Source organism: Neodiprion pinetum, chromosome 1, assembly GCF_021155775.2.
Source record: "Neodiprion pinetum isolate iyNeoPine1 chromosome 1, iyNeoPine1.2, whole genome shotgun sequence".
Taxonomy (NCBI): domain Eukaryota; kingdom Metazoa; phylum Arthropoda; class Insecta; order Hymenoptera; family Diprionidae; genus Neodiprion; species Neodiprion pinetum.
This window is the reverse complement of record NC_060232.1, coordinates 9,092,655-9,105,641: the sequence shown is the minus strand read 5'-3', so window position 1 is coordinate 9,105,641 and position 12,987 is coordinate 9,092,655. Positions and strand designations below refer to the sequence as shown.

The window sequence follows — 12,987 nt, the reverse complement described above, 5'->3', positions numbered from 1 at the left end:
GATCCATGTATCGCGAAGAAACAGAGAAAACTGCAGTGTAGTAAAAAAAATATCGTCCTTCAATGGTACTTCAATTTTCGTCAACTAATTGAAAATGGTTGAAAAACTTTAATCTATTTTAGAAGTAACCTGGTCGGAGTAAAGTTGATAGTTATACGATTCCTGTTTGCATAGTTACACGATAGAAGAACAACGGGTAAAAAGTTATTAAGCCCCTCGCAATAAAATTGCAACCGATTTGCAACGAGCTTGGAGCAGCAACTGATTGTGAGTCATATATTAGAAAAACTATAATTGTTTTGCATCATCGTAAGCATTCTTGATTCGAGATAATCCGTCAATGAAAACGAATTTTTGAACACCGCTAATTGTTTTCCACATTGTTACGGATTTTTTTTCAACAATATGTATACCATTCTACGCAGTGAAGTGAGTCAAGTAAATCGTTACGTTTTTATGGTTATAGTGTTTTACCAATATCATCAACTCCACATGGATTTTCAATCTTTGATACCGGTCAGTTTGAGGATATAAAAACAAAGAACGATTTGCAACAGGGTAACTAGTTCTAGATGTCAAATTTTGATTGCTTCCACGCAACTAATGACAGAAAAAATAGTTTCGTGAGATAAAGTTTTTTTTTTTTTTTAATTTCAACATGCTCCTGCCTGCTGCTTATGCCATCAACCGAAAACTTCAAGACTTATTAATCAACGTAAAAAAGACAAAAACAAACTCTATAATTGATAAACGAAGATTTTGATTAATATTCGATACATAGAATGAAAGTTTATTCCTTTAAACATAAAACCAAAAAGGCAGAATATTTTTTTGTCCACCTATGTACCTAATCCATCCCATACATCTCTTTTCCCCCTTCCTTCCTTTTCCCTTCCTTCTTCCTCCCTTCCTTCCTTCCTTCCTTCCCCCCTTCCTTCCACATTACGCAGTGATTTTTGAGTTCTGTGAAATAGTTATGGGTTATACGTTTATCGATTTATCAAGGCGCCCTGCCGGGGCTGCGCCACTTGTATCAGAACGTTCACAGGTATACGTACGTCCCTATCATCGGTCAATGCATCAATTCGGCACGCGTATGTGTTTGTAAACGTATTTCTACACGCGTCCGTGCGTGTGTAGCCCCGTCGACCCCCCAACGAAAAGCAGGCATCAGGAATGGGACACACCGTCGCACAGGACCCCCATATGACATCATCCCCCGCTCGTTTCAGTCGCTGACTTCTGTCGCCTGGGTCCAAACACCCTCCGCTCCCCTTCTTGCCTTTTATCGTTCTCTCTCTCTCTCTCTCTCTCTCTCTCTCTCCGCGTATCTCGCTCTCGATCGCCGTGCGTCGTCTCCTCCCTTCACCTTTAATCTTTATCAATCCGTCGGTCCGTCAGTCCGTCCGTCGTTCGTCGGTAGGTTCGTGGATCGTTCAGCGTCCGAAAACTGGGCTCCACGCCGCGTATTATTCACGCCGGTTGGCTCGCAAAGGGTGGATGGAACCCCAGATCCTCGCCTCGGTTCTCGCCCCATGCCGCAGTCCTCACCCTTCTTAAACCCCCGCCGCCTAGCCTGGTGTATGAAATATTGCAGGACGGTATGTATGCAGACGTGGCCGAGTTATATGTGTGCATTCTATGCTCCGCTCTGCCCCAATGGTGTAGAGTTACTCCCGGCGACTTGTCTTCGGATCTAGGAGTGCACCGACTTATCCACACGCCTCTGAATTACGGACCGAGCTTAATGCCAGGTTTTCCGATTACCTTTGTGCGGAGGCATCGCTCTGGCCTAAAACCCCCGCGATACGTTGTCCGGTGTTTTAGGAGATAGTTTGGAATTTTTATTATTTCTATTTGTTTATGGATGGCTCGAGGAAAGTTCATTCATTCATACGGTGCGCTTTGCAAGCTGCTCGTCTATCCGTTCGATGCAGGGATTCGGCTGTGATATTGTAGAAGGAAAACTAGAGCAGTAGAAGTAAATACATTGAGAGAGATTCGAACGAAGCTCTTGGTGCATTTCGGCAATTAAAGAATATTCTTTCAACTTCCTGCATAACGCTACATTTGTACAAGGTTTTTACATTTCGTTATATTTCATGTTTGAGTAGCTCTTGATAATGCAGCGTGTAACGTTAGCCCAATTTTTTGCACGTGTGTTACATAACAAAAGCGCACATTGCGATTAATGAGAGTTATATTTTTATCACGCAATCGAATGGTTTTTTCACAAAATCATTCCATCGATCACTTGTCAAATAGATGTAACAGACATTTTATCGAAGGTAATACTCAGTTGCACGGGTGAACTGAGTTAAACATGCGCGAAGACTTATTTGACAATTATACGGAGTTTCTATGTTGACGCGTATAGCTAGCCAAAAATCGATACGTTTTGTCGAGCTCATTGCGAAATGGTCCCTCATTGAGCATTCAGCAAATGATTGTATTTGCAAGGTGCGATGATCTCTTGAAAAACATGAAAATTGAAAATACTGGTATTACAAACAAAAGCTTAAATACCGATGCTTGCGTTTCATATCGTTTCAGAATGGCTAAAAACCTATTCAGATAATTCTGTTTCACTGTACGATGGCTCATTTTATTCAGAAAGAAGACTGTCCTCTACGAAATCGCTGAAACTGATTTTATTTTTTATCAGCAGTGAATGCAGCACGATCATACTCAACGTCGGTGCAATGTTGCAGAATTAAATTATCAACGATTCGAAAACGACAAAGAATAGTTCAGTAAGTTCGTAGAAAATGGTTTTTCGAATAAAATGAGCCGTTTCAGAATAAAATCGGAAGAATCTACTCAATTTTTAAACCATTTTGAAGCGATTCGAAATGACGTACGGTTAACCGAGCATTTGTTTGTAAGATCTCCGGTATTTTCTATTCGTGTATTATGACAGAAAAACTTCGTAAATTGCGAATTTAACAATTTGATAAAATACTCAGTATACGACCATCTCTTAATAAAATTAATCTATACTTCTAATCGATCAATTTTTGGCCACAGATTTTCCTCAACCGATCCACCGGCGATGAAACATCGGGGGAATAATGGCACCTGAGGCGTGGGAGTATCCTGTGCGGGTACCTGTTCCTACGTACAGTCCTGGAATCACCAGGTTCGGACAGGTGGGAGGAGCTAGTAACCAAAAACCGAGCCACACCTACTATATTGATCATTTGCCCTCCTCGTTTTCTTACCTGCGGATGTGGAGAAATGGAAGTGGGGAGTCGGGAACGAGCGGTTTCAATTCCTCCCAGTGCTACCATTTCTCTTTTCTCTTCTCCCCACTTCACACTTCACCATCTCGTTTTACTCAAACCTGAATACTTTGTCATTCGCGATTCGTACGATTATTTTTCACCAATGATGAGCTCTGGAGAAATTCATTCGCTTGAGTACTAGTGAATGTTGCACAAAAAACAAAAAAAAACGAGGGAAAAAAGTAGGCAAACCGAGAAGCCTTTTGTTCAGGTCATGACTGCCAAGTGAGTTCCCTTGGGTTACTTTATTACTTACTTCCTCATACTACGAAACTCATAAATACTAGACTCCTTTGCATAATATTGACTCAAGCTTTTGAATAATATTTGACTCGAAGTAGTAGCTTCAACTGTGAGATAAATTTTATTGATGCAGGTAAAGAGTAGGTATTTCTAATTTTTACGACAATTCGATCAAATATACATGATAGGTAAGTTTGAAGGTTAATACTTATTTTAAAAATGTTCACATATCGCTGTATTCAGGTTGAGTTAGAGCTATGTGTCACAGAGTTGACCATATCATCAGTGCGGTTACGGTAGAGATAGGAATTACAAAAATGTAACAAAGAAAAGAAAGTCCTTACCGGGAATCATGTTTGCCTGATCATTTTAATTTATTTATTCTTCATCCTTATGGAATATTTCTACTAATTGAGTGACTATTCACTTTCCGAAACATAAAACCGTATGTTTATTTGTGCATGTTGTAAGTAAAACATTGTTCATTGTTATTTCCAGATTTCATCAACGTCTGGAACTGGATGAGTCGTATATGATACGGAAAACTGACCTAATATTACAACAGTTTGGTCCCGTTTACTAGCAAGGGAAGTAATATGTCAATATTAACAATAAATTAGTCTGTCGATATATATTCTATACTTACAAATGTCACGTATAGAAGATATCTGAAAAAGAAGAGATTTTTTAAAGCGAACATGAATGTAAATATTCAGTGTGGAAGAATTGGAACGTAGCACGAAGTTATACAAATGTGACCAAGAGAATGAGGATTTATATTTACGTATGTACAATAAGGACTTATCAGTGAATTCGTTGGTTAAATATTGTTACAGTAATAAGACGGTGCGCTTCACAAGTTGATCACATCGGGACTGAGGGTGACAGGAAGAAAAGGTTGAAATTTTCGATGAAGTAACAGAATAAAGCTTCTCATGATCCTAATTAGATTTAAGGTGGAAAATACGTATCCTAAAGGAATCCGCAGCTTTTCATGCGCGCGCATCGAAGCAATTGATACCGCAAATACGGAACATCTGAATTCTCTTAAAAATTTAGCGCCACTTTATGCAATCAGCTGTTGTTCTGATGCGAGCAGCGATTCTTTCCTAATAAATTGAGCAAACGCAAAAGTAAAAACCTTCCCAGTCCGTGTCACGCAGGCGTGCGCGTGTGGCCTGGCATTCGTTCGACATCGATTGTTGGTCTAGTTCACGGTAAACGTGGAGTAGACATTTGAGAAACACAGAAAATGTAAGATTCTGATACTGACGTCTGTAATCACGCTTTGACGATGGTATAGAGGAGAAAGGTGCTAGAGGATGCATATACTGTAGTGATACTGTTACATCGAACAATTTTACATCACAAGTTACGTAAAATATGTGTACTACATAAGAGCTGTGTTGTCGGATGTTTATTTATTACAGAAATCGTTTCGAGCAAAAGATATTTATTTCCAAAGAGTTACGAAAAAGCATGACAGTTATTCAGCTAATAGTCCTATGTTGATCTACGTGTCTTTTTCACATTACGGGAGGTCCGATTGATCTGGTGAGCGTCGTTTGAATAAAGTGTAAGCAATAGAATTTTTCAGTTAAGAAAAAAAAGAGCTGATCAATTGGACATTTTCATGCTGTTTTTGGCGAATTTGCAAAATAATAAGATCAGTTCAATCAGACAGTAAGCAAAACGAATTTATTGTGCACAGTCTCGACTCGCTGCGAACAAATGATCAAGAGTTACGGCTGGAAAACATGAATTTTCTTCGTGTTTTCTTGGTATTCTCTCACCTGTTGGTGCTACTATGTTTTGAATGCCATATTTGCAATCCTGATCATTGAATGAGTTTCGAGGTGGTCGTTGATTATCGATTCTGGGACAGAAGATTTATTGCTCGTGGAAAGAGTAAGGTAAGCCCTATTGGATTTATTGTAAGAATTTCAACGATTTTCCGAAATTCTGGGATAGTGTTTCATACGCTGTGTCGGCTTCATTTTGTGGGTGGAAAAGTGCTGGAATCAATTCTTTGTGGCACTATTCCGACGTAATTTTGCGAAAGGAATCGATTGGGCGCAGCCCGAATACGCTGCGAGCAATGGCTCAAAAGTTGTAGCCGAGAAGGCAGAAACACTTTCGGATTTTTTCTTGCTGCCGGTCCTTTTCTGGTTCACAATCACGAAAACTGCAAAGTCTTATATGTACTATGGATCAAAAGTGACGTCTGTAATCCATGAAATTTTCAGCTAATTCTAGAAAAGGTGTGAAAGAATACTCACAAATTCATTGCTTAAAGGTTTGGTTTATTTAATATAACCCAATTCTTTTACAAGTGTGTTGCTATCAGTGCCCCTCAATTCCATAAGTTGATTAATAGAGCTTAACTTAAAGTTCAAAAGCAGTTCAAAAATATGATCAAACACTACGTACATAAAATAATGTATTTCGTAACAAGGAGGCAGATTCGGCAACTACGCGAGGTGAAATGACCTTGCATCCTAGTTGCACATGATTTTTTATGTAACAAGAGTTCGTCAAGCGTCCTTTTACGAAGAACGAAATTGAGTATCGGGTTGCATGACGTCAGATTTGTTGGCTACCGCGCACGCACGCAGTACTGAATAGACCAGTCCTTAATCCCAAGAGTGAAAAGTGGCCTTTTCAGTACTCCGCGCATGCGCATTTGTAAACTCACTCCACCGCCATAGAATCTGGTATTTTGTGTACGGAAAACACGCGTGGAAAAACGCTCAAGACATGCTTGCGATATAGAAATCTAATCATCACACAAGGGCAATGGTGTGCAGTATACATTTTCTACAATCAGAATATGAAAATTACTATATTAAATAGTGATTATCAGAGTTGCATATTCCGTCTTATAGTGTACTCATTAATTTGATAGTCTGTTGAGCTCTGAAATAAACTCCCGTGAGTGCTACCCGCATCACAATGGGCATAGAGGTTGTTTGTTAACACGTCTTGATGGTGTCCAAATTGATAAAAATATACATCCAAAATCGAATGTAAAATTAATCGAAGTACAGTACATGATACAGTCAAGATGATATGAGAAATGAAATTTATAACATAAATCAGTAAGCCTTAGCTGTAAGCAGCTATACAGAATGAAAATAAATATAAATAGTAATTAGAATAAGTATTAACAGAGATCACCGAATACGATTTAAAAATAAGGTAGTAAGCAATTGTTAGATAGAGTGACATGTAACGCGATGTTAATAAGAGGAATAAAATCAGCAATTTATGATTCAGAAATCTGTCTATACGTATTCCGACATTTATTGTCCTCTATCAAACTGATGTGAAACCGACATCATGGTATTAAACAAATCTTGTCGTAGAGCATCTAATCTTTCAAATTTCTGCTGTTTCATCTTGTTATCATCAGACGGCATGCTCCCAGTACATTCTATGCTTCGAGCATATATTATTGCAGAGAGCTACATGTCCCATCGACATCGCAAAACTGCAGCCGAAGTGATGAGAGAGAAAGATATGTAGTATTCTAGCGTCACTCCGTCTCTTTTACTCTGCATTTGGTCATTTGATGAGATCAGAGGAAATGCATTGACCAATCAGGTGTAGAGCGAGAGAGGCGGATTATAACTAAATATACCTTTCTTTCTCACTTTTCCGCTATACTTTTTGTACACGCAAAGCTATCTCCAATAGAAAATGCTGCAATATTTTATGTAGCGTGTCTTCTGTAATGATTCCATGGCTGTGTGGCATGGGCTCCATGGGTATATCCACCTGCATGGATATATCGGCACATACATGGTATGGACTGCGTGATCTCAACATAAAGGCGTTCCAAAAGTACCCTCTAGAGTTAGACGTTGACTGAAGAATATGAAGACAGTTGCCTGAGGTGGGCTTTAGTGTGACAATCGAAAATCGTCGTGCGCTTGCGCCCTCTGAGACGACCCGACGGTAGAGTTGAAAACTTTAGAAGAACATCAGAGAGTTACCGATTTCAACATGATGCTGACTGCATTCACCTTCCGAGTAACACAGTCTTCGCAATGGTAAGCCCAAGCTAGTACTTAGCCTGTGTGTACTTACCGACTTGCCGGCGATATTAGAAATTAATAATGAGAATAAATTTCTTCCAAAATTCGTAGGAAATCAGTGATTTAATTGAAGTATAGGTACCCGAGAGAAGAATGTATACATAGATTATGAATAATAATAGAACAGTTGTAACAATGGTGCAAAGACCAAAAAGTATATATGTACATGCGGTCGATATTATATGTATGTACGATATTAATATGTATGATACATTTACGATCAATACGTGATGCATACTACAAATTTTATAATTTTCCAGGAGACGAACTAGATTATATACATACAATAATACGGCTATGATATGGAAATAGAAGAATTATTCATGTCGAAATGGGATTCTATTCGACACGCGCTCGATGTATTCCATAACATTAATATTCATAATTATTCCAGTAACTTTCCAGAAAGAAAGCCCGAGTAACTGTAATACATCACGGATGCGCTAATTTGATGAAGATGAAATGAATGCTCCGTACATGAACAGTATTTGACACAGTGTCCTGATTTGAAGACCTAAAGAGGTGATTGTCAGCGATTTTTTTTTTGATGGGGAGAGATAAAACGAAGCTTCTTGAAACTTCAAGTGTATTTTAACACACATTTGTAAGGTACAAGCAAAAATTTTTATCATCCAACTGTTGCAGAACGGCGCGGCACTGTTATTAGATGACCCGTTAACTGAAGACTATATCTTTAGTCAGCGGCTGACCATCGAAGGGCCTAGCCGATTGAGTCTGGAATCGACAGGAGAGATAAAATGCGTATTTCTTGTCTGAAATGTGAGAACTAGAATCATTATACATCACATTATACATCATCATCAGACATAGTATAAAGTTTCATAACAATGTTTGGATGATCGGATGTTTGGATGTTTAGAAAGTGACGTCACCCAAATTTTTTTTTGTTTTGCCGTCATCGATCTACGACCACGAAAATCAGCTAGCCGAATTCTTCAGTCCGGAAACAACCGCGCGGTAGAGCGGACGTATGAAAATCGCGCTCCGCAGATTTTGTGTGCCGGGTTCTCTACCTCCTGGATCCTGCGCTCCGGGTCCGTTTCCTGGTGCAACTCGACTTCCAAGACAAGCGCCCCGTAGTTTCTGCGCTCCAGGTCCGCTACCTGGTGAAACTCGACTTCCAGAACAAGCGCTCTCTAGTTTCTGCGTCCAAGGTCCACTATCTGGTGCAACTCGACTTCAGGGACAAGTGCTCCGTAGTTTCTACGCTCCAGGTCCGCTACATGGTGAAGCTTGAATTTCAGGAAAAGCGCTCCATGGTTCCAGCGCTCCAGGTCCGCTACCTGATCAAACTCGACTCTCGGAGGACAACGAAGACGAGGAGAACAAGGTGGACGAAGAGAACGAGGATTTCTGCACGGTGAGTATAACATTTTTCTACTATTCAATGGCAATTGTGATTTTATTCTATCCAAAATTTTTGAACTTGTTATGTTTACAATGAATTATTTCAATTCATATTTCGCCCAAGTCGTAATTCAGTAGCTATCATCGTGCTAGTGAAATTTCTATAATTTTTTCTAATTTTCTCATAATCTTCTTGGTAAAATCTGTCCATAAAAAAATGATATTATTCGTTACACAATATTTTTGATGTGTTCTAATACTGAAAATATTTATTACTATTCCAGGTATAACCCGAGGTCGTTATCGGTGGGTGTTGGAGGTGGTCTGAGGTGGACAAGAAGGAGGACGAGGAAGACGTGGAGAACAAGGTGGGGGAGGAGGACGAGGATTTGTGCTCGGTGAGTAAAACATTTTTATAATAGCTGATGGCAATTGTAATTATATTTCATCTAAAATATTTCAAACTTGTCATAGACACAATAAATTATTTCAATTTATTTTTCGCGAAGCACATATTCAGTAGCTTTGAATGCGCCAATCAAATTTATTATATAATTGATTCATTAATTACATTAATCCTTACACAATATTTTTGATGTCTTTACATACTGAAAATATTTATTACTATTGAAGGTACAACCCAAGGTGGTTATCGGTGGTCGTTGGAGGTGGTCGGAGGTGGACGAGGAGGAGGACGAGGAAGACAAGGAGAACAAGGTGGCTGAGGATTTGTGCTCGGTGAGTAAGACACTTTCATAATATTTGATGGCAATTGTAATTATATTTCATCTAAAATGTTTCAAACTTGTCCTGTTTACATTAAGGGGGGGGTAAGGTCAAATCATACGAAAAAAGCCATGTTTTCGTGATTTTTTTTCTGACGACGTAGTTAAAATTTCTTTACTCAACCAATGGTACATTGAAGTATGACATTCGAAGAATATTTCATCAAATTTTTACAAAGAAATATTAAAAAATACGGCAATGGCAGCAATTGTTCGGACGTGTCTCGAAAAAGAGTTGAATTGCGGTGCCCCTCATAACTTGGTGCTGGATCATCGAAAATCAAAAAATCAAAGTTCATTCGTTAGATAATAGTTTTTCCCAGGTAACGCTGTCGAGTTTTTTTTTTTTTTGTTCATAATTTTGATTTCGCAATAACAAATTAGGCGATTTTTTCCCAAAAAATTGTATTTTTCACTTCAAAGTGTTCGAAAAAATGAAAAAAATTGGAAAAAAAAAAAAAAACTCGACAGCGTTACCTGGGAAAAACTATTATCTAACGAATGAACTTTGATTTTTTGATTTTCGATGATCCAGCACCAAGTTATGAGGGGCACCGCAATTCAACTCTTTTTCGAGACACGTCCGAACAATTGCTGCCATTGCCGTATTTTTTAATATTTCTTTGTAAAAATTTGATGAAATATTCTTCGAATGTCATACTTCAATGTACCATTGGTTGAGTAAAGAAATTTTAACTACGTCGTCAGAAAAAAAATCACGAAAACATGGCTTTTTTCGTATGATTTGACCTTACCCCCCCCTTAAATTATTTAAATTCATTTTCCGCGCAAGCACAAATTCGGTAGATATAAATGCGCTAATAAAATTTATTATATTATTAATTAATTATTTAATTATATTAATCCTTGCATAATACTTTTGATGTGTTCTTGTACTGAAATTATTCATTACTATTCCAGTTATAACCCGAGGTGGTTAGCAGTGGTCGTCGGGGGTGGTTGGCGGTGGTTGGAGGTGGTCGAGCTGGACGAGGTGGAGGACGAGGATTCGTGCTCGGTGAGTTTAACATTTTTACAATATTTGATGAAGTAAAATCAGCATCAGGAGTAGGATCAGGGGAAGATGTAGAAATAGGAGTAGAAGTAGGAGTAGTGGTAGGAATAGGACTCGGAGTAGGAATATGAATAGAAGTAGGAACAGTAGGAGTTGGAGTGGGATTAGGAGTAGGACTAGTCGCAGTAGGAATAGGAGTAGTCGTCGTAGTAGGAGTAGGAGTAGGGGCAGAAGTAGGTAGGGCGAGGTGGGTCCTGAGAGGGGAGGGGAGGGGTGGGAAGGAGATATTATCACATCAAGTTATCAGTAATAAGCAATTGCGGGTAAAATATTAGCTTACTTTTTTAAGTATTTATGAATATAGCCTCTATGAATATTCATTGTTGATATATAAGGTCTGGCAACATACCTACTTTCTTTAAGAGATGTTGAAGATTTTTAACATAATTATGTTTCAGTTCTGTGCCCCACCTAGTTATCCACTGGTACATATCCTCCGACGTGACATCGCTGTGCTACGTATAAAGAAGAAAAGATTGATTAAGATGCAAATTGCTCCTCTCTTCTTGCCATTGTGCTTTCAGCCATTGTTGTGCCGTGTGTTTAAAATTTAGGACAGTATATAATATAGAATAACAGGTACAGCTACGAATATAACACTATAATAAATCTTATAGAAATGAGCTCTCATTGAGATTTCTCTGTATTTATAACTCGACGCGAGAAGGCAAAAATCAATGTAATGCCATCTGTAAGGTAATTTGCCTCGTGTTTGCACAACGAGAACTCGTTGGGCATTTTGCGGTGAAATTTGAAAAATTGTTGTACAAGAAATTAAATAACTGTAAAAATGGAGAAATAATATTATCTCTAATAGTGAATGTAGCTAATACAGCTTTAACCGTATATTGATTATGTTAATGAACTATTGTGACAAGATCGGAATTAGATAAGCTCTCTAAATACTCTTTTCTAGACTATTAATTTATATCATGTATATGTAAATGTATACTTCTTCAGTTTATACAATCACTGTACTAGGATTACCCTTGCCACGTTTTACGTTGCGCTTGTGTAATTTGTATATTATTAACCTTACGTTTTACTCTATTTGCGACAAGTTATGAGTGTTTCTAATTTCTTGGCAATTATTTATGTACATTTATGTGTATATATGTATATGTATACTTATGCATGTGTATATACATATGTACACATATTTAAAACTAGATTTTTACAATAAACACAGAGGTTTTAGTATATTCACATACGGATTTCTGTGTAAAGGTATGCTTGAACTAAAATATCCTTATCTCTAATACGGAGTTCTTCGTAATTCGCATTTGTTCTTGTAACCCAATGTCCTACATACGATGGCAAAAATCGAGATCCAACTTAACTGAGTCTCAAAGCTCTGTTGACATAAAAGCAGCTATTTGATAGAAATTATAGTTTATAGTTTACACAGCCCATTGCATGATATTTAATTACAAATACATATGTTTCAATGTATTTAGGAATAATTTATCAAATATACAGAGGTCATGTGCAAATAATAAATGAATTCGACCGCAGTTTGATGTATTCATTAGTGCTTTAACAATAAATTTAAGCTTTGTTACTTCTTTTATTTTATTATGGATAATCAAAAACATTTCCGACTATTCGTGCTGTGGAAGCATGGGGATTAAACCAAATGTAGCAAAAGATTAGAAACAGTGTATGTAGAGTACGGGTATTTTTCTAACAATGCAAACACGTGCCGCTAGCTTAGTTTTGACATATCTAGAATACCACGCCTTGCGAATTAGCTTTCCAGACAGAGATGAATGATGAATTTTAAGGACTGCATTATCGTTGTTGAATACTCTACGCCTCATGGGAAACGAAAATCTGTAACGATAAAATTGATGCACCGCATCATCGTCGACTTTAACTTTTGAAATGTCCTACCATTTCCGAACACCTCCAACCATCCTACTTACCTATATTACTAGATTAGCTATGATATGAAAAGAGAAGAATTATTCATTTCGGAATGGGATTCTATTCGACGCGCGCTCGATGTATTCCATAACATTAGTATTCATAATTATTCCAACAACTTTTCATTTGCTCTCTCGATCTTGAATTTTCATAGGCATAGAATCGAAACGTTGTTTTAGCTGGTCGCAAGTGAAGTATCTGCGTTGGGT

General features: G+C 38.0%; 1 protein-coding gene across 2 annotated transcripts; it reads left to right on the top strand.

Moving 5' to 3' along the window:
- The first annotated feature begins 3,315 nt into the window (after positions 1 to 3,315).
- Positions 3,316 to 12,343, top strand: LOC124218503 (uncharacterized). Of its 2 annotated transcripts, XM_069138110.1 has the most exons (9): positions 3,316 to 3,509; positions 4,026 to 7,808; positions 7,885 to 8,146; positions 8,270 to 8,404; positions 8,505 to 9,005; positions 9,277 to 9,390; positions 9,626 to 9,730; positions 10,699 to 10,795; positions 11,251 to 12,343. In XM_069138110.1, exons 5-9 carry the CDS (start codon positions 8,869 to 8,871, stop codon positions 11,404 to 11,406), a joined length of 609 nt encoding a protein of 202 aa, XP_068994211.1. In that variant the 5' UTR covers positions 3,316 to 3,509; positions 4,026 to 7,808; positions 7,885 to 8,146; positions 8,270 to 8,404; positions 8,505 to 8,868; the 3' UTR covers positions 11,407 to 12,343. The 2 variants fall into 2 exon arrangements, with proteins under 2 accessions (XP_068994211.1, XP_068994215.1); XM_069138114.1 differs by lacking the exons at positions 3,316 to 3,509; positions 4,026 to 7,808; positions 7,885 to 8,146 and having other exon boundaries at positions 8,387 to 8,404; positions 8,572 to 8,859; positions 8,920 to 9,005; positions 9,289 to 9,390.
- Positions 12,344 to 12,987: the final 644 nt, after the last annotated feature.